Below are 27,570 nucleotides of genomic sequence, written 5' to 3' on the forward strand. Positions count from 1 at the left end.
AAGTGCTTCTATATGGTAAGTGGAGCTGATCAAATGGACAGTAAATGTAGAAACAAGGAGGTCGTTTTAATGTTATGGCTGATCAGTGTATGTGTACAACAGTGGTTCCTAGCCTAACCCTACATTGACTGAGCTGTCTCTAGATTCATGAATCTTTTCACAATATTATGCATGGTAGATGGTAAAACACTTAAATTATTTGCAGTCTTGCAGTAAGAAATGTTCTTTTTGAATTGACTGACAATTCTCTTACAAAGTTTGGCACAAAGAGGTGTCATGACCCATCTTTGCTTGCAAATACTGAGCCTTTGGTGGATCCTGCTTTTACACACAATCATTATAGCCTCACTGTTACCAATTTACCTGCTTATTGTGGAATGTTTCAAAATGGAATACCTTGAATATACTGTTGGTCAGTGAAAACATTAATAGTCTTTTCTTTGCAGTATTTAAGTAGGTTCAAGAGAGTTAACAAATCACAGATTCTTGGTTTTGTAGCATTTTACATCCCTAGGTGGTGCAGTCCGAATCCTTTCTGTCTGGAGTTTGCATGTTCTCCCCGTGTCTGTGTGGGTTTCCTTCAAAAGCTCCGGTTTTCTCCCACAGTCCAAAGACGTGCAAGTGAGGTGAATTGGAGATACGAAATTGTCCCTGACTGTGTTTGACAATAAACTTGTAAACTAATGAATCTTGTGTACTGAGTAACTACCGTTTCTGTCATGAATGTAAAACATGACGTTAAAAAGCCTAATTAATAAATAAATGAAAATATAGCATTTTACACTATTGCCCAACTTTTCAGGAAATGGGGTTTGTAAAACATTTTTCTTATACCTCATATGGGCCATTAATTATTTCATTTAAGCATTCAATCAATCACAGTATAGGTAATTTGTTTCTGATTTTCTCCGTCAAGTAGAATCCAGAATATACACTTATCGGCCATAACATTAAAACCACCTCCTTGTTTCTACACTCACTGTCCATTTTATCAGCTCCACTTACCATATAGAAGCACTTTGTAGTTCTACAATTACTGACTGTAGTCCATCTGTTTCTCTGCATGCTTTGTTAGCCCCCTTTCATGCTGTTCTTCAATGGCCAGGACCCCCACAGGACCACCACATAGCAGGTATAATTTAGATGGTGGATCATTCTCAGCACTGCAGTGACAACGACATGGTGGTGGTGTGTTAGTGTGTGTTGTGCTGGTATGAGTGGATCAGACAGCAGCGCTGCTGGAGTTTTTAAATACTGTGTGCACTCACTGTCCACTCTATTAGACACTCCTACCTAGTTGGTCCACCTTGTAGATGTAAAGTCAGAGACGTTCGCTCATCTATTGCTGCTGATTGAGTTGGTCATCTTCTAGATCTTCATAAGTGGTCACAGGATTCTGCCCACGGGGGTGCTGTTAGCTGGATGTTTTTGCTTGGTGGACTATTCTCAGTCCAGCAGTAACAGTGAGGTGTTTAAAAACTTCATCAGTGCTGCTGTGTCTGATCCACTCATACCAGCACAACACACACTAACACACCACCACCATGTCAGTGTCACTGCAGTGCTGAGAATGATCCACCACCCAAATAATACTTACTGTGTAGTGGCCCTGTGGGGGTCCTGACCATTAAAAGATGAGCATGACAGGGGGGCTAACAAAGCATGCAGAGAAACAGATGGACTACAGTCAGTGATTGTAGAACTACAAAGTGCTTCTATGTGGTAAGTGGAGCTGATAAAACGGACAATGTGTGTAGAAACAAGGAGGTGGCTTTAATGTTATGGCTGATCGGTGTATCTATACATTAGGCATGGTTGGTGTGAAGACAGTGTATGGTTTCAGGTTGTGATGTTATGCTTTATTGTAGTTAATTATTATTATTGTTTATTAGGATTTAACATCATATTTTACACACTTTGGTTACATTCATGACAGAAACGGTAGTTAATAGTTACTCAAGATTCATCAGTTCACAAATTCAACATCAAACACGGTCATGGGCAATTTTGGATCTCCAGTTCACCTCACTTGCATGTATTTGGACTGTGGGAGGAAACTGGAGCTCCCAGAGGAAACCCACGCAGACATGGGGAGAACGTGCAAACTCCACACAGAAAGGATGTGATCGAACCCAGAACCTTCTTGCTGTGAGGCGACAGTGCTACCCACTGAGCCACTGTTATTTTGAAGATGCCCATACAATATTTGTCTTAATACACCCTATAGGTCCTTCATTCATTCATTCATCACACAGTTTATTGTTTGCCATTGACTCTGTAAACCTCTGAAACCACTGCCTAGGCATTGTTTGCATGTTCACCTCGTCAGAAAGCTGCAGCAGGTGAGTAGTAAATGGATGAGCTTCAATAGGCAAGCCCATGGTTTCCCCTCTCTCTCTCTCTTTCCCTGCTTCTCTCAGTTCGTCTCTGCCCCTCTGTTTCAGTGAGATGGTTGAGTCCTGATCTGCTCGAGGTTCCGCGCGCGCCGCCTCACTGCCGCTAACGCCGTCGTTCGTTCACTTGGAGTTGCGACGCGCGCGCGCACGGACCGCGAGTCACCGCGCTGCTTCAGCCGCGAGCCAGCGAGCTTCATGTGAATATGAGAACCGATGACGCACTGGGACGCGGAGCAACAACTACGGACGTCCTGAGCCGAACCGACACGCGGGGATGTATTAAATGTGGCAGAGCGACGAAGATGAGGATTAAAGCGGGTGCGCTTGTTTGGAGTCTGGTGCTTTTTAGCACGCTGGCGTGTGCGCGGGGTGAGTGCGGCTGGCTTTTGGTTTCATGCTTGTTTTTTATTTTTTTTACCTTTAGTTCACCTGTTCACCTGTGCTAGCGTGCAGTGTTCGTGTGCTGAACGGCTAAACCGCTCGAGGCACGCCGAGCTCGATATCGCTGGTGCTGATAAATATTCCGGCTGCATGCTCGAGCCATTACGTGAGTCGCTTATAACGTTTCAGTGATGAATTGCAAAGGGATTATGATACTGAATTATTTATTCTGGTGGGTTTAATGTTCTTGTTTCGGACTGTCGATAGGATTGAGTGTTTCTGAGAGGCACGTTGGCTGTTTTTTGAAACAGTGCTCTATTATTGGAAAGGGTATTAACCGATGCGTTAGGAGTCTGCTAATGATCTGGACTCGTTTGGAGAAAACGGCGGGTCTCATTGATCGGCAGCATGTGATCCTACATGCAGTCCATTACTTATTGCCAGTGCATGCATGTAAGGGGAAATATCTTAAAGAGCACATTTATGATAAAGTGCACGCCCAGCCTAATCCAAAATAGCATCTTTCTGCGTATAAATGTACCGGCGGAACTGTTGCACGTAAGGTCACTCACTGTATTCTGTGCATCTGTGCACAGTAGCTGGACAATGGTCCCAAACTTGTTTGCGTTTCAAGCCAAAATGTGCTTAATTTTGAAAGGCCAGATTGAAGTGAAAAACTTGCTTGCAGTATGGAAGACTGATAGTGTAAAGAATGTGTACCGTGCTGTTTAATGTACACTACACGAACATTGCATTTCAATGCCAAATGCGCATTCATTTTAAAGCAGAGAACAAAGAGATACAGTTTGTTATGAAATACATTTGTATTCACAAACGTGCAAATAATGTACATTTCATACCTTAATGCAAACTATGTGTAAACGAGTATTTATAGACTTTTAAACACATACATGTATGGTTTACGACAAGCCCCAGCTTGAGTGTCCACTATAGAATTGAGTTTATTGGTTCATCATGACAAAATACGGATTCCTTTTAAACTTGACCGTCTATTCTGGAGCGAGTGCAATGTTGTTGCTGCACCTGCTGGACAAAATATGGGCACCGTTTTTCTGAGCTGTATATCTCTTGTTTGCACTGAGCATTCTAATTAGCATCGGAGTCTAATCCATTATATCCTGTGCCAACTGGTGAGGAAGAATAGGGTTTAAAACGACTGCGTCATCAAAACCGCACAGAGTCCAAGCTCGACTACACCAACTCACCTGCTACGAGGATTATTCATGATGAGCGCTCAGTTCCTGCTTTCCTCCGCGCTTTTATAGACACGGATAGACCCAGATTTCTTTCTAACATTGACCTGCGTGGCACGGTTGGCAATGAAAATGGGTAGGATTGAGGTTTGTCCACTGTGTGAGGTGCCCATTCTGAATCACCCGGCTGCGGTCCAGCTGCGTGATGATAAGCGGTCGCGGGGTGGCGATGTGCACAGAACCCAAAGATCATGAATCTCTTCCCTCCTGTCTCCTTTCACATCCTATCAGTGGGATTTATTCAAACAATTACTTTTATTTTATCTCTATATTAAATTAGGATGCACACCCATGCCAGTGAGTAATGTTTAAGTATAGACCCATTGCCACAGATATAACCAGATTGCATTTAAGTTAAATAGATTTACATACACACGTATGTACATAGCAGTCCTGGAATTTTAATTTCTGCAGCATTTTTCATTGTCCAAAATCAAATTGAGAAAACATATATACATATATACATGAAAGGTTGAGAGTTCGAATCCCAGCTCTGCCATGCAGCCACTGTTGGGCCCTTGAGAAAGGCCCTTAACCCTCTCTGCTCCAGGGGTGCCGTACAATGGCTGACCCTGTGCTCTGACCAGTGGCGTAACTAGGAGCTCATGGGCCCCAGTGCAAAAAATAAAATAAAATAAAATAAATTGGGCCCCTTCAACAAATTTCATATATATATCAGTGTTTGCTATATATTTCCTGTTTGGCTTGCCATAATACATGCATAATACATGCAGCCAATTGGGGGGGCAGTGAGGTGGGTGGTTGAGTTCATGTCGTGGAGACACCCCCCCCCCCCCCCCCCCCCCCCGCCATGGGCCCCAGTTCACCTACCCCCCTGCCCCCCCTGTAGTTACGCCACTGGCTCTGACCCCAGCTTCCAAAAAGCTGGGATATGTGAAGAAAGAATTCCGTTGTACTGTACATCTGTATATGTATAATTAAGCAATAGAACACGAGAGGGAGTGTGTTATCTATTGCTTTTATACAACAGTTTTTACAAAATAAAGAAAGAAAATAAATCAAAGAAGCCCTGAATTTCATAATAAATATGCTTTAATATTGACAATACCTTCCGCCAAAAAGTAGTTCCACACCGAATATAAAGTTTAACACTACAAAGCAAACATCCCAAGTTGCAAAAACTCATTTCAGGGAGGTAAGAACAAGAAGAAGAAGTAGGCAAGAACCTCCGAAGGGAAAAAAAGAAATAAAAAACCTCTCGCACACACCAAAGGATTATGGGTGATAACAGAACTTATAGGAGCTGCTAACTGGTGGGCTATTAAGCTAACTGTTCGCGTTACAAACACAGTAATGTTCCCTACATAGTGCACTAGATTGTGTATCAGATCACGGATATGTTCCCTACACAGTGCGCTAGATTGTATATCAGATAACGGATTTAAAACACGATCGGGAAAAAGTCTGTGTCGCCTGCGTGCACGTTTGTGTGCATGAAACTTGTCGCTAATGGCAACGCGTCAGCGGAGTAATACAGTTGTGGTGTGAAAAGGCCGTGCTGTTATCATGAATATCAGCACGGTTAGAACGCTTCTCAACCAATCAGATTGTAAGGTCGGAACTATATGTTGTATAAATGACAAATAAAGGCATTCTATTCTATTTATATAGTATACATTTAACAACTTTTATATCATCCAATGTCTTGTCATTTAACTTTGTGGCATGACCTAATTCATTGGTGATTGAAAGACTACATACAGCAGGTGGATTCTCTTCTATAATATACATATATTATATATAAATAGCAGGATTTTTTTCTTGCACAACAGTCTTTACACATGTAGACATGTAAAGTTTGCTTTAGTTTTGACAAATTGTTAAAACCATGTCTCAGAACCTTCTAATTCACGGAACACCAGTTTTTAAATGGTCTTAGATTACATTTCACCAAATTCCTTGGTGACCGTTTTGGTTTTCTATTCAATACTGGCAAAGAGAGTACTGTTCAATTCACTTTGTGGGTGGTGCAAGTGGCTGAGGAATTGTAATTCAAAAAATAAGTGGAAGAAAAAAGATTTAAAACAAGAGTTGTAGAAAATTTGTATATTCCCATGACTGCTATGAAAAATGTCTGTTGCAAATGGAAACATTTTACAGGTGTTACCTTTAATTTTCTGTGAGAAAAGTTGTGCTGCACTGAAGTATTGGATGCGCCCTTATTATTCAGTCAGAATATCTCTCAGAATAAGGCATCTCAGTTGGCAGTATTTTAAGGTATCTAAAAATTTAGACAGCTTTTTTTTCTCAGGAGCTTGTGTAGGATGATGTAAACTCTCTTCTATGTAGAGAGCTCACTAGACTTTCAGACAGGCCTCAAAACTCTTACAAATAGAAACATTTTACTTTAACTCTAAGTTCCAATATTTGATTCTGTACTAGAATGAGCATATACTGTATGCTTTTTTGAGTGGATATTCCTGTAAAACAACCTCCCTTTTGCACATTATGCTAATAATAGTTGCTAAAGCAGCTGGAGTGTTTAGCTCTGAGTCAGTGCGATTAAGTGTAATGACCAGAATTAAGTAGGCCTTTTACCCAGCAGCATCTCTTGTCATTTAATCCGATTTCCCGCTCTCAATGCTGAAAAAAACAAGGTTTTCTAAAACATACAGGTGATTATGATGTTGAAGAACAAAAAATAGCAAATTTTTAGCTATTTTTAGTGGTACATTGTACAGTTCATGTGGTAAAATGTGGTACTTGTACTAGGGATGCAATTCTTTTTGCCAATTTCATATCATTGCAAACCGAAAAGCATTAAGTCCCAATAAAAAAAGGATGAGTTTTATGTCAACAAGTCTTCATTTTTATTGATTAAAAACATTGTAATATAGCAAGTGTTGCGGTAGCGTAGAACAGTTAGATGAACAAGACTATGAGCAAAAAGCAGGTCAACATGTACATTGTAGATTTACACAAAGTCAGTAGCAAACAGTTCATTACAAGTGCTAACTAAACATGCTAATCACTATTTCAGATGAGGTACTGATTTTAGTTTAATTATTATAAGATGATATTCAGAGTTTTACCTGTGTGCTATTCAGTGGCGGCTGCTGGTCTTTCAAAGAGGGGAAGCTCATTGTCGGCTTACATCATAACATTTGTCAATTTATTTATACAGAAATTCTGTCCTCCGTTCCTTTTACAAGAAAATGGCCTGAAATGGGTTGCAGTTTGTCTTTCGACTTCACTCGCAAAATCCGCGATGGGACTGAAGCTCCCAGTGATTAAGTGACGTGTAGATCTCAAAATAGCTGTCAATCAAAACGAGATTCAGCCTTTCGACTGATCCTCCAATCATCTTGCAGAAGCTCAGCGTCCAGACCCGTCCACAGCTCCATTCACCCCCAGAGACGCTCAGCGTCCGGGGGCGGGACAAAATCGTGGCATTTATCCAATGACCGGTGAGTTTCGAAGCAATGAAAAAAACTTTTCCATGCAGTGGCGTTGAAGTGAATAGACACTCCGCTTCTACGGGCAAATGCATTGACGCTACGGGAATGTATGAGAAGTTCGAGTCAGTCGATTTGTGATAAGTAGCTGATTCTGAACGAACTCGTCTTCGAGATGAACGTGTTCTAACGCATTTGTAGTCAATGAAATGTTAACACAACTGTACATATTTAACCATTTAATTTTTTACATTTTAGGGGAAGCTGAGCTTCTCTTGCAGTCTTAGAGAAATCGGCACTGGTACTATTGCATTATCCCGAATATCCATGGGTCTGTCTAAAAACCTAGTGAGCTGCCTTTTTGCCCACTGCCTACCTAGGCAGCTAAGTAGAGAGGATTCTAATAAGACATCAAACTTATAAGGCAAGTTTAGCTTACTAAGCTAACACAGTTAGCCTTAGGCTATTCAAACCAAGGGGCTGAAGTGACTCTAGCATGCCAGCTTACATATGCCTCAGGGAAGCAAAAACTGTTGTCACTGACAAGCTCAAATTTACAAATAAATCACAGTTGTACACCTTTAAACAATTGAAAATGAATGAGAATTGATTTACATTTGAAAAGACAAATTCGTTGTGCCTCATCTATCCGACATGTTTGAAATTGTCTGTGAGGAAAGTTGTGCTTCACTGAAGTATTGGATGCTCCCTGATAATTCAGTCAGAATATCTCTTAGAGTAAGGCATCTCAGTAGGCAGCATTTTGAGGTATCTAAAAATTTAGACAGACTTTTCCTCAGGAGCGTGAGTAGGATGACGTAAAATCTCGTATGTAGAGAGCTTACTAGGTTTTCAGGCAGACCCCATATATTGAACATACAGTGTATCACAAAAGTGAGTACACCCCTCACATTTCTGCAGATATTTAAGTATATCTTTTCATGGGACAACACTGACAAAATGACACTTTGACACAATGAAAAGTAGTCTGTGTGCAGCTTATATAACAGTGTAAATTTATTCTTCCCTCAAAATAACTCAATATACAGCCATTAATGTCTAAACCACCGGCAACAAAAGTGAGTACACCCCTTAGTGAAAGTTCCTGAAGTGTCAATATTTTGTGTGGCCACCATTATTTCCCAGAACTGCCTTAACTCTCCTGGGCATGGAGTTTACCAGAGCTTCACAGGTTGCCACTGGAATGCTTTTCCACTCCTCCATGACGACATCACGGAGCTGGTGGATATTCGAGACTTTGCGCTCCTCCACCTTCCGCTTGAGGATGCCCCAAAGATGTTCTATTGGGTTTAGGTCTGGAGACATGCTTGGCCAGTCCATCACCTTTACCCTCAGCCTCTTCAATAAAGCAGTGGTCGTCTTAGAGGTGTGTTTGGGGTCATTATCATGCTGGAACACTGCCCTGCGACCCAGTTTCCGGAGGGAGGGATCATGCTCTGCTTCAGTATTTCACAGTACATATTGGAGTTCATGTGTCCCTCAAGGAAATGTAACTCCCCAACACCTGCTGCACTCATGCAGCCCCAGACCATGGCATTCCCACCACCATGCTTGACTGTAGGCATGACACACTTATCTTTGTACTCCTCACCTGATTGCCGCCACACATGCTTGAGACCATCTGAACCAAACAAATTAATCTTGGTCTCATCAGACCATAGGATATGGTTCCAGTAATCCATGTCCTTTGTTGACATGTCTTCAGCAAACTGTTTGCGGGCTTTCTTGTGTAGAGACCTCAGAAGAGGCTTCCTTCTGGGGTGACAGCCATGCAGACCAATTTGATGTAGTGTGCAGCGTATGGTCTGAGCACTGACAGGCTGACCCCCCACCTTTTCAATCTCTGCAGCAATGCTGACAGCACTCCTGCGCCTATCTTTCAAAGACAGCAGTTGGATGTGACGCTGAGCACGTGCACTCAGCTTCTTTGGACGACCAACGCGAGGTCTGTTCTGAGTGGACCCTGCTCTTTTAAAACGCTGGATGATCTTGGCCACTGTGCTGCAGCTCAGTTTCAGGGTGTTGGCCATCTTCATGTAGCCTTGGCCATCTTCATGTAGCGCAACAATTCGTCTTTTAAGATCCTCAGAGAGTTCTTTGCCATGAGGTGCCATGTTGGAACTTTCAGTGACCAGTATGAGAGAGTGTGAGAGCTGTACTACTAAACTGAACACACCTGCTCCCTATGCACACCTGAGACCTAGTAACACTAACGAGTCACATGACATTTTGGAGGGAAAATGACAAGCAGTGCTCAATTTGGACATTTAGGGGTGTAGTCTCTTAGGGGTGTACTCACTTTTGTTGCCGGTGGTTTAGACATTAATGGCTGTATATTGAGTTATTTTGAGGGAAGAATAAATTTACACTGTTATATAAGCTGCACACAGACTACTTTTCATTGTGTCAAAGTGTCATTTTGTCAGTGTTGTCCCATGAAAAGATATACTTAAATATCTGCAGAAATGTGAGGGGTGTACTCACTTTTGTGATACACTGTATATGCTACACAAGGATCCATGCTACAAGGATGAACAAAATTTTACATGCTGACTTCGTACTGACATAACACAGTTTACCAACACAACACAGTTTTTAATTCCAAATAGTTACAGCGCTCGTCATTAAAATAGTGATGAATAAGAACATTTTTCTGTTCAGATTAAAGTCTTCTAATGTTTGTAAGCAGAGATGGCCCGTAAGCACTGAGGGTTGGTCTGTACTACACTTTTGTTGGACACTTGAAATCAAGTGCCAGATGTTGGAAATAAATCCAAATAACATTTTAATGACGAACAATAATTCAAATAATGGTTTTTGGTTAACCAGTTAATCAGTGACATCCTTTAAATATACTTTGGGAAATATCCTGAATTATCTTTCTTTAACAAATACAAAAAAGTTCAGACCTAATCCTTACTGGGATGTTCATATTTCTTTAGATTAGTGCTATAGAAAGAGATAGAGAGAGAGGCTTCCTTTACTCCCAACATATATTATTTAGCTTTTGAGCTAGCCTGAGCTGCATGAGGTGAGTTGTGAGCAAGAAAAGCTTGAAACTCTGCAGGGTACCAACCCTGCCATTGAATATATATTTTTCTATTGTAGCACTCTTAAAAACTTTTCCCGCACTTAATATTTCAGAAGTTACACCAGCATAGTCTAGGAACGTCAACAACAGGGGTGTTGCTAGTATATATGGATTTAGTGTCATAAGACTGAGCAAAACCATTAATACCAATAATAATGGTGTTTGTTTGTTTTTTAAACTGGAGCAGGCAAAGAATTTTAACCTACAGCCATCTTGTGTTCCTTAATCTTTATTTCTGTATTTTAAATAGAGAAACAATGGCAGACGTGATATATACAATGCTTTATAGAGAACAAGCCTTTTGAATTTAATCAGACCATCTGTGATGACACAGATGTCTTCAGCAAAAATAGCTGAGAACATTAATGTTTGTGAACATAATCATATGGTTCTTGTCTTTTTCATTTCCCATATAACTTGGATTCATTTTACTCAAAATCTGAATTACAAATGTGATGTGTGCTGTTATATGCATTCTTTCTTATATAGTCAAGATTTTTCTCTAATCTTAAAGCTTCCTTTTTTAAGTTTAGTAGTCATATGATTTCCATCTACTGCACCTCCTTAAGCTGGTCTTTAGAAGCTTTTAAATATGGCATTATGGAATTGTTGGAACTCCTGTCAGTTTAGCCTTTATGTTGTATTGAACCTGTTTTGTCACTGTGTTAATGGGTATTAACCAGCATGGTAAATCATCTTACTGTAGTAAAAAATGGTACTGGACAGAACTAAAATGCTTGACTTTTTATGTGTCAGTCATTTAGTCATTATGCATCATTATGCTACAAATGAAACATTCATATACTGATGTTTGTAGTAGTTTCAAACTCAGAATCCTCATTTATAGACTGATACTGAGATGCACTTTATGGACAAAGTGGACTAATCTCATCCACCTTTCGTAATATTCCTACAGGCATTGTAGCAAGAATAAGAATGAAAATGAGTGTTAGGTTTTCAGTCAATTTAAAATGTTCTAATAAAGACTGTGGCTCCCAACAGGTAAACAAAACTGACATATGCTCACTGAGGGTGGGTGGGGGTGAAAGTCAATTCAGCAGTCTCACTCTGTACAGCTTGGATGAAAGAGAGAGCGAGAGAGAGATCTGCAACTTCCCCTTTCAATTCAAGCATCAGCTGGTGGAAATGAATATATGTATAATCTGTTAATTATTAGCATCCCAAGTACCAGTTTATTTTCAACCCTCTTTTCATCCCAACCTACTGTTCATAAAGACATGCTAACTAGTTCATCATAGCCATCTGTGATGTGATCTGTGGTAGGTTATAAAGGTCTTATGGCTTTTATATGGGCCACCAGTTTTAGTTACTGATGGCCAATGCTTTTATATTTCTTACTATAGGGCAGTAACTTACAAGCATCAGACTCCAAGTCTTCCATCTATTATTTTAATCTTTTCCACAGTGCACCAAGTGCTTTGACTGACTCTGATCAGTAGATGGTAGAGTAATGTATCTGCATTATTCCAAACATTTGAACCTCCTGAAAAAATATTCTCAATTAGAATGATAAATAGTGATGGGAGCAGTGATTTGCAGTGTCTGTGTGTCTGTCACTTACAATAAAGCTTTTCATTTTCATAAACCATGTGGGTTGGTACTGCAAGGTGCTGAACAAGACTATTAGAAACCCCAAATTCTAATAGTCAAATAGATTCCAGGAAATGCTGTGCTGCTGGGAAAATGTACATTTATTTGTGTGTACCTGCCACAAGCCAACTTATCACATCTGTGGAAAAGGGGTTGTGTGTGTATGCATTTCACTTGGTGCATAGGTGTTTTGCATTTTTTATTGATTGGCAAATAGCAAACTGCACTTAGCCTGGAAGTAAGCCTGGTGGGAAATTAAACACTGCTGGCAAAGTAAATTTACTGCATTGTTTCCAATACATGTTACCTGTGTGTGTGACATAAATACTTACAAATAAAAGATAATGACAAAGAGAATATGCAACAATAAGAAGTGAAAGACAATCCTCGCCAGCAGATCCCCCCCCCCCCCCCCCTTGTGAGCGGCAATGATCTGTGCATGAAAGATGCTCTCTAGATAGCAGTAGATTGTATGAATGTTATGTGCTTTGTGTCTTAAAAGCTATACATATCTAAAAGATTGGGCCAGTTGCAAGGTCTAAATCATCAGAGCTTCTTTGGATCAAAGGCATGGCTTTATAGCATTGCCTCAAGACTGCAGACTTATATTGAACTGACAAGAGGGACTTCATTTGTCCCACATTATGTCTGAATTAATCACTAGACTTTCTATGTTTTCTTCACACATTAATTCAGCATGTACAAATACTCACTGTATCAAGGGTGCAAGAAAAGGGCTGCTTAGGGTGCAGTAGCACTCTGAAAGAAATATAAAACTGTCTAGTGAAGAAAAAAAATCTGCTGAATCGCATCAAATTTTGTCTTGCAGTATCAGTCTTTTTACACGTAACAGACTACTGTTAAACTGACAAGTGGCTGTGAATGTGCTATTATTTACATATACAGATAATAAACTGAGTGGTAGCTCAGTGGTACTGACATATTAATCAGTTTGCTGGTTATAGCCCCTGGGCTCTTGAGCAAGGTACTTAACACTCAATTGCTTGGTCTGTATTTGTCCGCAAATTCTAAGTCACTTTAAATGAAAGTGTCCGCTAAATGGTGTAAATGTAAAAGTAAATGATTTAAAGCATTTAAATTAAAGTTATTAAATACGTTAAGTTATAAAAACAATGTCCACTAGCAATCCAGGTCAGCACAGTTGCACAACAGGTAGTGTGAATGCAGAACATCATTCACACAACCTGTTTATACATACATATGTATAAACAATGTATAAATAATAATAAAAAACACAGCTTACATTATTGCAAGTTCTTTTCATCTATAATTTTTACTTTTTAGTTGATATGCCTCACTTGCAGCACCAAAACAGTATTTGTATAAAGCATTGATTTAGAAAGCCATTAAATATGCCTCTATCTTCATGTCTAACAGATTCCTATTCAGTAGTGTGACTAATGTAAGGAAATCACTCACTCTTTTACTGCAGGTTTCATTAGGATTCTGGGAAATGGCATGTCAACAAGCCGGTATAGCAGTCAATCACCAATCACTCTTACTTTTAATTCCTTTTGATTTTTTGAGATTCAGTTGGCAGAACCTTCATTTCCCAGAGAACTGATTACACAGAATGCATTGTATACTGCTGAGCTATCATCAATGATTATGTAAGAATATATACAGGGGTTTGACAAAATAACTGAAACACCTGGTTTTAGACCACAATAATTTATTAGTATGGTGTAGGGTCTCCTTTTGCGGCCAATACAGCGTCAATTCGTCTTGGAAATGACATATACAAGTCCTGCACAGTGGTCAGAGGGATTTTAAGCCATTCTTCTTGCAGGATAGTGGCCAGGTCACTACGTGATGCTGGTGGAGGAAAACGTTTCCTGACTCGCTTCTCCAAAACACCCCAAAGTGGCTCAATAATATTTAGATCTGGTGACTGTGCAGGCCATGGGAGATGTTCAACTTCACTTTCATGTTCATCAAACCAATCTTTCACCAGTCTTGCTGTGTGTATTGGTGCATTGTCATCCTGCTACACGGCACCGCCATTGGATGCACATGGTCCTCCAGAATGGTTCGGTAGTCCTTGGCAGTGACGCGCCCATCTAGCACAAGTATTGGGCCAAGGGAATGCCATGATATGGCAGCCCAAACCATCACTGAGCCACCCCCATGCTTCACTCTTGGCATGCAACAGTCTGGGTGGTACGCTTCTTTGGGGCTTCTCCACACCGTAACTCTCCCGGATGTGGGGAAAACAGTAAAGGTGGACTCATCAGAGAACAATACATGTTTCACATTGTCCACAGCCCAAGATTTGTGCTCCTTGCACCATTGAAACCGACGTTTGGCATTGGCACGAGTGACCAAAGGTTTGGCTATAGCAGCCCGGCCGTGTATATTGACCCTGTGGAGCTCCCGACGGACAGTTCTGGTGGAAACAGGAGAGTTGAGGTGCACATTTAATTCTGCTGTTATTTGGGCAGCCATGGTTTTATGTTTTTTGGATACAATCCGGGTTTGCACCCGAACATCCCTTTCAGACAGCTTCCTCTTGCGTCCACAGTTAATCCTGTTGGATGTGGTTTGTCCTTCTTGGTGGTATGCTGACATTACCCTGGATACCGTGGCTCTTGATACATCACAAAGACTTGCTGTCTTGGTCACAGATGTGCCAGCAAGACGTGCACCAACAATTTGTCCTCTTTTGAACTCTGGTATGTCACCCATAATGTTGTGTGCATTGCAATATTTTGAGCAAAACTGTGCTCTTACCCTGCTAATTGAACCTTCACACTCTGCTCTTACTGGTGCAATGTGCAATTAATGAAGATTGGCCACCAGACTGGTCCAATTTAGCCATGAAACCTCCCACACGAAAATGACAGGTGTTTCAGTTATTTTGTCCAACCCCTGTATATATATATATGGTCAGGATCATTAAATCACTTCGATCATCCACTTTAGGGCACTATGACCGTGTACTGATTTGGATCTACCATATATACCATGACACAGATTGATCATCAGACCTGTGCTATACACTCTCAAATATATTTTTGGAAAAGCTTGGCATACAGTACAGCCACTAGATTCTGTAACTCATGTTATAGCTGAGGTATAATGCTTCTGGGGAGCCTTCTGGCAGCTGGGTTGGAAATTTTGTCTGATTGGGGTTCTGTGTCTTTTGTCTAGGCTCAGGTGCAGAAACACAGAGCTGTATCACCACACAATTCATTTTCCCCTACCAGCCATGACTGAACAGCTCACTTCCTAATTTCATATTAAATAATTATAATCTTTATTTTCACCAGCAATGAAAAACAAGAAAACTATTTGTCTAGTTTATTTAACATTGCAATATCAATGGGTCAGGATGTGCTGCACATTGTGAAGTGCACTATTTTAAGTAGATTCTTGGCATATGTGCTAGATTGGCTTGACCTAGACCCATGTGCACATGACCATTATGCCAATGCTGGGATATCAGTTACAGTCTTTTCTTATGTACCAATTTTAGGTGGAGACATGGTACATGAGCCATTCTAAATAATGAAACCATGTCATCCATTACAAAGTAATTTAAAAAAAGTGTATTAGTGAGCCTTTTGCTTGGAAGAAGTCATTGGAAGTTAGCTTGCAATTGCACTTTTTATAATGGTTTCAGCTCTCTTGTAGTGTTGAGAGAATAACTACAGTAATACATCTTCCATCTGCCCATGTTGTTTCATAAGGATGCCTTGTCTGCCATCATGCTGAGCTGCTTGGTAAAGATGGAATGTGGTTGTCAGCAGAGTTTGTACTCTCTTCAATTGTAGTGTCTCTCACATTTGAGTGAATTTATAAGGCTTGTCACAAATCTTTTTCCCTCCACCTTCAACTATCCAGTGGCATTAATTGCATTTTAAACAAATCTAGCTTTATAGGTGACACTGGGTATGGCAATATGAGCTCTAAAACTAGGTATACTAGCATATTGCAAGTAGAAGAAAACTGTCCTGGGCTGGTACTTGCAGCTGGACAGTATATCCACTAACCTTTCATTTCTGTGCAACTTGTTGCAACAGTGACTGACCACAGCTGTTCACTCATGTTGATTAAAGTCAGAAAAAGCATACATTTAGCATATTAGCACAATGTCTGGCAAAAACAGGCACTACACATTACCTTTGTCCCCAGCAGATGCCAAACCCAATCCAACATTTACATTTTTGGCATTTAACAGATGCTCTTATCCAAGATCCAAGCGATGTACATAAGTGCTTCCTCGGTAAACATTTCCCAGAAATACACAGCTGTCTGAGAACACAGATCTATTAAAACACTTGGAGCAAAAATATAGGTAGAAGTTTTTTTGTTGTTGTTAATCTTTAAGAAGTCTATGTTAGTTTAAGTTGAGGTGCAAATTGTCTTTTGACGAGAGACTCAGCTTTTTTGAACATTTGTGGAAAGACCACCAACAGTAGTTTCTAGCCTTGCCCTTTAGGGACTATCTGGATTCCTGCTCTAAAGACTTTCAAATCTTCAGAGTTTTACTTTTAACAGTACTATTCTTTGTAATTTAGGCTGTCGGCTTCCTGAAGCATCTTGCATACTGATTTATAGCTACACCACTTAATTTGCCATTTTTTATTAATGGAACTGAAGGGTTTACTGGAAGAAAAAAATTTAAAAATTTAACTTTGCGTGCTGCATGATTTTTTTGTCTTATGAGTCTGTCTTTTATATGTGGGATAAATGCATTTGAAATATGTCTGGCCTGTGCCAGAGGCAATACATTTCCAGGCCTTGCATCTGGAAGAGCACAAGTTGAGTTGTCTTCAAACAAAACAGCAGGGGTCCAGAATTTTAATCCACTAAGCATCAGGACAATGTATTTGGCTATTAAAGATCCTGCCTGAAACCATCAATAGCTGTGAGCACAGCAGGAAAAAGCTCAGCTACCCCATGTTTGGTAAGTTGATAAACCCCAGTTAAGGGCACTGGTATTTGGAATACTGCTAGTTGTTACTTATATAGAACTGAAACTGTAACATGTGTAAGGCAATGCATGTTTTAAAGCCAAATTGTTGATGTTCTATGTTGGATTGACCTTTCAGGCTGTTTGACATTATCCTAAATTACTCAGCTGTTAATTCCAATAAATGGGAATAAAAACTGTAATTATTCTATTTTTTTTTAATATTACTTTGACTAATGAGCATGTCATAGCCATGCAGTATGGAGCACAACTGATTATTTACCATAAAGCCAACAGCCAATATTGTGCAAAGGAATTTGAGTGATTAATATAATTTGTCAAGGAGACAGAAAGGACAGCATGTGTGGTCTTATTAAGATTGGCTTCTAAGGTGGGTCTCAGTGGCAGATGGATAGAATTTTAATGTTCTGGCCTTCATGGTGTTTTAAGCATGTGGGAAGTAATTATGTTTTATGATCTTGAAACCGATATTAGAATCTGTGTATGTTGACTTTATACCCCTCCCACATGAATTTTCCAGTCATTGCACCTCACTGGTCTTTTATAGTACAAAAATAACTGTCACTAGTTTCCTGGTGTTTATCTATAAACTTACCTTTTTAGCTTCCTAGCCTAGCGGCATGTGTACTTGCCCCCATATGCAGTGAGAAGTATGCTTAAAAGGAAAATCTTGAAGGATTACTGATAAAGATTTTTCTAAAACATGATTGCATCCAGCAAGCCAATCATTCTAACACATTTAACTTCATGGTTCAGCTTCAAGCATATAGCATCCCATCAAAATAATTAGTCTTTATACTTTAATGATTAATAACAGTGTAAGAGAGAATGTGGCTGTTAATTAGTTAGAAAAACAAACATGGTGAGCAGAACCACTTCAACATTCAGAATGTAGAATTTAAATGCCAGTCGTCAACAGTGCAAAGCAAGGGCTAACTAAACAATCATTCATTCAAATTCGCCCTGTTCGCCCTGTCGGGGAATCAAACTCAGGCTTTTCTTGCTGTGAGGCGACAGCGCTGCCCACTGTGCCACCCTGCACCGTTGTGCCATTCCCTAACTAAACATGCTAACCAAAAAATAGAGTTGCTGTATTAAACTGCTTACTGATAACATTAGTCTAGTTATTACAAGACGACAAAGTGGAAGTGAAGAAGTACTTATATACTTGGACTTAATGCAAGATATCCACATTATTTATGTAAAAAGAAACATTTACACACAGTTCCGCATGTGCACAATTTAAAATTTAGGCAGACTCCATATTGACATAAAACAGCTTCACCGTTTCATTTGTATGCAGTGATAGCTCAGGATTTAGGGTACAGGACTTATCTGTCCCACAAGCCCCACAATTGCCAGTTTAGGCAAGGCCCTTAACCCTCTATTGTAAGTCTGTTTGGATAAAATTGTCTGTTAAATGCCATAAATGTAATGCAAAAAATGTTACGTAGTTTATGATTTTTTTTTTCCTGTTTGGATTAGACTGCAACGCTTTTCTTTTGACAGCTGTAAGCAGAACTGGTGCACTCTGGGTGGGTAATGGTAGGAAAGTTAAAAATTAGCACTATCACTATAGTTCATTCAAATAAAGTGTCAATTAATTGAACCCTTTTATTGGTCTCATCTAGAAAATAATGTTTAAAAAATCATAAAACAATTAATATTTTTTATCAGTGTACACAGTATTTTTAATGAGCTTCTACCAAACAGTTGAGATGATCACAAAAATGATGCAACTGTTCATGGATGATTTTTCAGCTGCTAGCTTCAGGTTGACATATAGGTTAGAAAGGCTGTTTTTTTTTTTAAACCACAGTGTCATCTACCATTATCTTAAGATCATTAAAGATTAAGATTATTAAAGATTATTGTACCAATAAACAAGATTTTTTAAATACAGCTTATTTTTACCCATGTATTTAGACTCAAAGTAATCTCAACCAAATGGTTGAGCAGAGCATTAAAGGGTTTTAACTGACGGCAATGATCGAACAATGACTTGCAGGTTACCAGTTAATTGAAACTCTTAGAGCAAATTTATACATAATGTATGGACAGCAGTATTAAGATCATTGACGAGCTCCTCCCGTGTAATTCTGGGCTGACCTCACCTTTCTCAGAATCATTCTTACCCCACCAGGTGAGATCTTGCATGGAGCTCCATAGTGAGGGTGATTGACTGTGATCTTGTATTTCTTCCATTTTCGAATTATCGCACCAACAGTGATCTCTTTCTCACCAAGCTTCTTGCTGATGGTCTTGTAGCCCATTCCAGCCTTGTGCAGCAGGTCTACAATCTTGTCCCTGACGTCCTTTGATAGCTCTTTGGTCTTGCCCAGGGTGGTCGAGAGATTTGAACGGAAGAAACTGATTCTGTGACAGGAGTCTTTTATACAGGGACAGGACTAACTTGTGTGCCTCATGGGCACATAACCGGTCTGTGGGGGTCAGAATTCTTGCTGGTTGGTAGGGGATCAAATACTTATTTCCCTTAAATAAATACAAATTAATTTATAACTTTTATTTAATGTTTTTTTTCTGGATTTTTTGTTGATATTCTGTCTCTCTCTGTTGAAATAAACCTTCCATAAAAATTATAGACTGTTCAAGTCTTTGTAAGGGGGTAAACTTACAAAATCAGCAGGGGATCAAATACTTATTTCCCCCACTGTATATATATATATAAAGTACCCTTAATCCTTTTATCAGGATTCAATTAGCATACTGTCAGTGAAGCCATGTACCTAGAGGTCCTGGCCGAATAAGGTATTTGATAAAGGACATGAACTCACTGTGCTAAATGAAGCTTTCAAAAAAGACTCGGGCAGAAAAAGGACATCATTAATGAACCTTATCTCACAATGGCTTAATAGAACAATTTTGTGGATTGGGTTAAGTGTTTAAAATCAGGTACACTTACACCGATCAGCCATAACAATAAAACCACCTCCTTGTTTCTACACTCACTGTCCATTTTATCAGCTCCACTTACCATATAGAAGCACTTTGTAGTTCTACAATTACTGACTGTAGTCCACCTGTTTCTTTGCATGCTTGTTTTTTAGCCTGCTTTCACCCTGTTCTTCAATGGTCCGGATCACCACAGAGTAGGTATTATTTGGGTGGTGGGTCATTCTCAGCACTGCAGTGACACTGACATGGTGGTGGTGTGTTAGTGTGTGTTGTGCTGGTATGAGTGGATAAGACACAGCAGCGCTGATGGAGTTTTTAAACACCTTACTGTCACTGCTGGACTAAATAGTCCACCAACCAAAAACATCCAGCCAACAGCGCCCCGTAGGCAGCGTCCTATGACCACTGATGAAGGTCTAGAAGATGACCAACTCAAACAGCAGCAATAGATGAGTGATCGTCTCTGACTTTACATCTACAAGGTGGACCAACTAGATAGCAGTGTTAATTTTGTTGACGAATGATTTTCGTCATAGTTTTCGTCAACAAACCTTTTTTTCATGACAAAAACGAGACGATAACTAAATAAAAACTACATAAAAGGATAAAAACTATGACGAAATGAATTGACACTTTCGTCAACGAATAAAAACGAGACGAAAATGTTTGTCAGGGACGACATCCAATCAGAACTGATTTAGTTTTGTGGAAGGTAGGGACAAGTTAGAAAGAGATCCAATCATAACTACTTTAGCGTATGTGGAGGGGTGGGACAAGCCGATTAGCCATCCAATCAGTACTAATCTTTTGCAGTACCGCGGTAAGAGCACACTCGCACCCATTTGATCTTAACCCGGGAAGACCAGACTAGCCTGTGAACTTTCTTTACTCATGGAACTAGGTTAACTCCACAATGTCAACATGGAGAAAGAGGAGAGCCGATATATGGACACATTTCTCCCATGTGGGGCGACGATCTCGGGTAAAAACACAACAAATCTGAAACATCTGGCACCGCTGGCAGTATAATGGCAACATAATGTCACAGCTGCTTTAACGGTACCCAGTTTTATAAAGAATGTAATATGCAATTAGTTATGAACAGTGCATATATTTTTCAGGCAGAGCAGGCCTACTGGTCATTAATCTTTTGTTATTGTTATGCTCAATAAGCAAGCTCAGGTAAATAAAGATGTTGTTTGAAATAAGTTAAATCTGTTTTTGTGTGTATTGCACATTCAAACATTAATAATATTCCATAACTGGTTAAAAATGTTTCATTTTGTGTAAGTGTATATAATGACTTAAATAATTTAAGGGAACTGATGAAAAAGCATTTACGTTTTACACCCTTTATATGTATTTTAGGGTGGCACGGTGGCTAAGTGGGTAGCACTGTCGCCTCACAGCAAGAAGGTCCTGGGTTCGAACCCCAGGTGTTGGGCGGTCCGGGTCCTTTCTGTGTGGAGTTTGCATGTTCTCCCCGTGTCAGCGTGAGTTTCCTCCGGGTGCTCCGGTTTCCTCCCACAGTCCAAAGACGTGCAAGTGAGGTGAATTGAAGATACTAAATTGTCCATGACTGTGTTCGATATAACCTTGTGAATCAAATAAACTTGTGTAATGAGTAACCACCGTTCCTGTCATGAATGTAACCAATGTGTAAAAACATGACGTTAAAATCCTAATAAACAAACAAACAAATATGTATTTTAGTCGACTGAATCGACTGTAGATTTAGTCGACTATATTCTTATGATAATTAGTCGACTAAAACTAGACTAAAACAATTCAGATGACTAAATTATGATTAAAAATAAATTACATTTTAGTCAAAAGACTATGACTAAAACTAAATCAAAATTTGCTGTCAAAATTAACACTGCTAGATAGGAGTGTCTAATAGAGTGGACAGTGAGTGGACACGGTATTTAAAAACTCCAGCAGCGCTGCTGTGTCTGATCCACTCATACCAGCACAACACACACCACCACCATGTCAATGTCAATGCAGTGCTGAAAATGATTCATCGCCTAAATAATACCTGCTCTGTGGTGGTCATGTGGGGTCCTGACCATTGAAGAACAGAGTGAAAGCAGGCTAAAAAGTATGTAGAGAAACAGATGAACTACAGTCAGTAATTGTAGAACTACAACGTGCTTTTATATGGTAAGTGGAGCTGATAAAATGGACAGTGAGTGTGGAAACAAGGAGGTAGTTTTAATGTTATGGCTGATCAGTGTATATAGAGAACTTCTATGGACTTCATTATGATAAAAATATCACTCTACATTAAGAGAGGGTTTGATCTGTCAAAATAAGTTGTTTTCAAGTACTTCGTTCTTTTAGACAGTTATCATAACTACGATGAGTTAACCTTCTTACACAAGAATGTGTCTTAACCCTATGAAATTTATTAGAGGTGTATATTAAGATTTTAGAGAAACACATGTGCCATCATTGCAAGGTATATAGCAGTCCTCGTCTCTATGCGCTACAACTGTAGACAATTGTAGACACGGAATGCCTGACTAGCCTGTCTGCAGTTCATATCTGTGTTGTGCGACATAAAGAGGAGAATGAGACGATGGTGACCACAGATAGTTGAGCAGCAAGAATGGACTTAAATTATGCTTGCAATTTTGCAACAATTAGTGTTTTCAGTTTCCAAACTATTAAACAGTCTCATAAATAGGAAAGCTGTGAACACAGGGGTAAGCACACCAATGTCCCAACTTTTTTTGAAGTGTGTTGTAGGCAGCAAATTCTTGATGTGTTTAAAAATACAATGATTAGGGAAAATATTTTTCCCTCTTTTATTAGTTAAATAAACATTCAAGACAAATCACAGATTCTTCTTTTTATAGTGTTTTGCAAAATGTTTGCAAAACTTGGCAAAAAGAGATATGCACATCAATGAATTAATTATGGCGATGATGTAAGTATTGGCATGTGTTCTTTATTTATTAAAAATCTATAGGCTAGCATTTTTTATGCAGTACATATAAATCAGAGCCATCTCATTTTTTTTAGTGTATTTATTTTGCCTGAAAGCTTTGAAGATGACGGTCACACTTCTTCTGACTTTGTCACTTTGACATGTTTGGAGACTACTCCTCTTACTAGAAAAACTGTGTTTGCTAAGTGTTTGACATGCTGGAGCATGCATCGATTGTGACAGCACTTGTTCCAAACTTTGCTGTCCAATCTCCCCTCGGGTATGCCTCACAATTTATGACAACAATTTGAAGACAAGGATTCCAGGCACAAGTCGACAGCCACAAATTTGTCTAGTGGATTTGTCTAGGTTGTCCTCTCTCCTCTAAACTTTTTTTTCCCGTAGGAAATATAGATTCTTTTAAAAGCTTGGCTGGATAGATAAGTAGTTGTTTTTTGTAGTGAGCTTTAGGACAAATTTGTCTGTGTCAAGAGCAATTTACATTACATTAGTGTTTTAACATTATATCGATTAACTACAGAAAATTTACCTCATATTTGCAGACATTACTTCAGTTCATTTTCATCAACCACTTTATCCTGGGCTTGCGGTTGTGGGTCCAGATCAAACTGGATACACAGGGCACAAGGCAGGAATACCCTGGACAGGGCGCCAATCCAACACAAGGCTTTTGACCTCAGGCATAGCCAATCATGTCTGTTTAGATTCCTTGCCTGTCCATTGCACCACTGAGATTCAAACCCAGTTCTCAGTGGTGGTAATAGGCTGCTGCGCCACCTGAGTGCTTTTTTGATGTCAAAAGTATTACTTCAGCAGTAGGCAGAATGTTGCTGTAATTAAGTTTGTGCCTTGAGGTTAGCAAGAACTCTGGGTCACTTACAAGTAGGGAGAATATGATGTATCGCACAGTAGAGCACTTGTGTTATGTTAAGGAGAAAACAATAATAGTAGGAGGAGATTTGCTTCCTTGACTTGAGAAAATAAATATTCCATGAAGTTTTTTTTTTTAACATCTGTAAATCAGATCTTACATGTACTTTTACATGAGTTTTCTTCAGGTACTCATTTTCTTCTTTGTCTTCCAAAAAAATGCAAGTAGGCAGATTGAGAGCTCTAAACTAACCTTTACTTTGGCTAAGTGTGAAGGTGTTTGATGGTGAATAAACATTTATAAAGCTCTTTTTGAACTGCAAACCAATAAAAGATGTACCACAATGTGAACAATGATGGTACATATACTCACACATGTACACGGAGTCATTATTGGCACATGTAGAAAGTGAACACAGAAACTGCCAGCCAGCTGGGAAATGGCACATCAGCACAAATGTGGCAGACCTTCAGCGAGGACAATGGTGAGCAAGGTGGGAAAGTGTTTAGCAGGCCAGCACACTCTACAGGGTGCATGCTGTTCACTTACCCTCTGACAGGCTTTTCACATTAGAACCCTGCAGATGCCATTAAAATGCTGTCTTTTCACAGCCTTCCATTATCAGGCCTTCACTAGAGCACTTTCATGGTGGTTAAGCACCTGTTTGAGGTTATCATTGTTATATATTGAGAGTAATTGCATGATTGCTGTATCACTGACCTGAATGGTGCCTTGGATATTACTCGCAGATATAGAAACAGAACACGGAAGATGCCTGATTTACTCATCATGTTGTTGAAAAGTACTCTGAGGCATGGACTACTTAATAAAATATTTGCATGAATATATGCCCACTCAGCAAATAAAAGTTTAGTACACTGTTAATCCCCACTGAACAATGTTTCTATAGCTCACTTATCATTTTGGTATTACACTTTGATTTTGCACTATTCATGCTGTCACATTACTGCTTGTAGTTATTATCTATATTATTAGCTTACTTCTATGTGTACCTGTGTTTGGCTTGTAAGCTGCTGGAATCCCCTGTGGAGATTAATATTATTGTTAATACTGAATATAGTTTCTTGTGGTGCTTTGTGTATCACTCACAAAGATTATGTGCATTAAAATTTCTGCCATGTAGAACAGAGTATTTTCTTGATAATTAGTCTACACAGCAAAGCTGTCTTTTACTATTTTAAAAGATACAACCGCCATACAGATGAATTTCTGGGTATACAATCACTGACTGCAGACCATCCATTTCTCTTACCCCTTTCTACCGCTTCTGCTTGTCATTTGAAAGGGACCCCCATAGGACCACCACTGACCAGGTGATGTTTGGGTGGTCCTGGTATGAGTGTATCAGGTGCAGCAGTGTTGCTGGGATTTTGTAATCTCTTAGTGTAAATGCTGGAATGAAAATATAGCTCCAATGAACAATATGAAGCCATCTGCATATTGTAATCAGAAAGAGTGTATTGATAAAGACTAGAGGAAGATGAATATTTCTCTAACTGTTTGCCTACAAACATTGCTAACAGGGTCTCCTAATAAAAAGGCCAGTTTGTTAAAACGGTATTTAAACGACACACACCATCATGTCATTACCATGTTGGCATCGGTGCAGTGCTGAGAATGGTCCACCACCCAATCATCATCTGGTCAGTGCCGGTCCTATCTGCGAAGTCTGCAAATGGACTGCAGTAGGTAACTGTATACCCACAAAGTTTATCTGTACAGTTGGTTTAGCTTATAGAATAATGAATGAATGTTTGTGGCCGATAGGTGTTCCTAATTAAGTGCTTAGTGAATATTACTGGTGGAAACATTAGGGCTATGTTAGGAAACCCAAGCTAGGATAAGCCTGTGGCAATTAAATACCGATCTAGCATGTCCTTTATCGATAAATTAGTTAGTAATAAGATTTAATATTGGGGTATATTTAAAATTGGGGCATCGGTTTTTATTTTACTTTGTAATTGCTTATAAACATTTTCATAAACGGTGTAATTTTTTTTTGGGGGGGGGGGGGGGGTTGTTAAATGCTACTGTGAGACATTCACAAACAAGAGTCTGGATTATAAAGATAAAAGCTGCATTTGTTTTTGGTGGAAATAAATTTGTTTAAAAAGCTTTTTGATATTTTTCACTAATAAAATTGCTAAACTTAATGGTTCCCTTTTAGGTATTACAGATTTTTTTGCTAATGCTTTTTAAAAAAAAGAGGACCTACTGAGGGTGTGTGTGTTTAATACAGCATTAAAGGACAGGCAAGGCTGAGTGTTTTTATAAGCATCATCCTGCTTAGTCAGCAAGAAAGGCAAAGCTAAATTTAAGACAAAGAAAAACTATTGACCACACTTCTTGTAAAGCTGCAAGTTCATCCACTTCAGCCCTTATTTATCAGTGTGCACTGATAGTGATCCAGCTTTTTTTATAAAGATCTATGTTCTTCTCTTTCTCCCTTATTAATTTGTTTCAGTAGCTCCTTTTTTATTTCTTGTAAACTTGTTCAGTGGTCATCATCTTCTGATGCATATGTTCTCAAAAGCTTAAATGTGTCTTTCCTCCTCTTTTTTAGTGTCCAGGCTTCACATCCATATGTGGCTACTGGCCAGACCATAGCTTCCATCAGCCGTAGCTTGGCAATGGTCAAAAGGAGGTGGGGAAAAAAGAAAGAAAAAACAAACATGTCACTTAGCACTTTAACCACTATACCCACTGTCATTGTTGACTTTACCAGTTAATTTGTTTATTTGTTCCAATATACAGTATATATTCCACAGTTATTGGAATTTTATGTTTTGTTTAATCATCTAAAATAATTCACTGGGGCGTTTTAAAAAAATGTTAGATCAGTTACTTTGTAACAAAGTTTATGGTGCAAACTAAATGAGAGTTTGTAAAAGTGCTTAGTGCACTAGCTGTCTCATCCAAATTCTCGGCAAACCATGACTGCACACAAACAGTGCAAAAGTGATTTTATGGAACAGTGCCTAAGGCTTAACAAAAGGACTGTCAATACTTCTCAAATAATCTGGCTTTTACTGTAGGAATATCAAAACCATGTTTATATCTGAAATCTGTTTTTATGTCTCAAAGCAGCTTTTATGTTCTTTATACTGCATAAGTCATAGAACTCTACACAACTTTGCTGAAAAATATTAATTGTTTTGTATGCTCTCTCCTGTGCAGCCTTACAATAATTTTACATTATGCATATTTCGTTAGTGTGGCACGGTGGCTTGGTCCCACAGCAAGAAGGTCCTGTGTTTGATTCCCAGGTGGAGTCGTCCTGGTCATTTCTGTGTGGAGTTCACATGTTCATCCTGTGTCAATGTGGGTTTGCTCCAGGTGCTTCAGTTTCCTCCCACAATCCAAAGACATGCAGTCACGTTAATTGGAGGAACAAAATTGCAGTAGTTGTGTGTGTGTGTGTTTTGCTTTGTGATGGACTGGTGACCTGTACGGGGTGTTTCCTACTTTTCGCCCAATGAATTAAACCCACTGTGACCCTAAATGATAAAGCGGTGGTAGAGAATGAATATTCGGCTATGTCATATTTTTTGATTAGTTACAATACTTTTTGTTTAGTTTTTAGCTATTAGTCCAATTACCAGATTACTACATGCATATACAGTAAATACTTATGTTAATACTTGATGGTTTTATGTACA

General features: G+C 39.3%; 1 protein-coding gene and 1 long non-coding RNA gene across 3 annotated transcripts in view; one reads left to right on the top strand and one right to left on the bottom strand.

Moving 5' to 3' along the window:
- The window catches only part of LOC134331713 (uncharacterized), a 28,813-nt gene extending 26,304 nt beyond the window's left edge, over positions 1–2,509 (bottom strand). For both annotated transcript variants that reach the window (XR_010015158.1, XR_010015159.1), the window contains exon 1: positions 2,322–2,509. This is a non-coding gene — a long non-coding RNA (uncharacterized LOC134331713). The remainder of the gene's footprint in view (positions 1–2,321) is intronic.
- The window catches only part of csmd3b (CUB and Sushi multiple domains 3b), a 538,328-nt gene continuing 513,267 nt past the window's right edge, over positions 2,510–27,570 (top strand). The window contains exon 1 of the mRNA XM_063013213.1: positions 2,510–2,765. Coding sequence (XP_062869283.1) covers positions 2,600–2,765 — 166 coding nt within the window. The 5' untranslated portion in view covers positions 2,510–2,599. The remainder of the gene's footprint in view (positions 2,766–27,570) is intronic.

Source organism: Trichomycterus rosablanca, chromosome 2 (genome assembly GCF_030014385.1).
Source record: "Trichomycterus rosablanca isolate fTriRos1 chromosome 2, fTriRos1.hap1, whole genome shotgun sequence".
Classification (NCBI taxonomy): domain Eukaryota; kingdom Metazoa; phylum Chordata; class Actinopteri; order Siluriformes; family Trichomycteridae; genus Trichomycterus; species Trichomycterus rosablanca.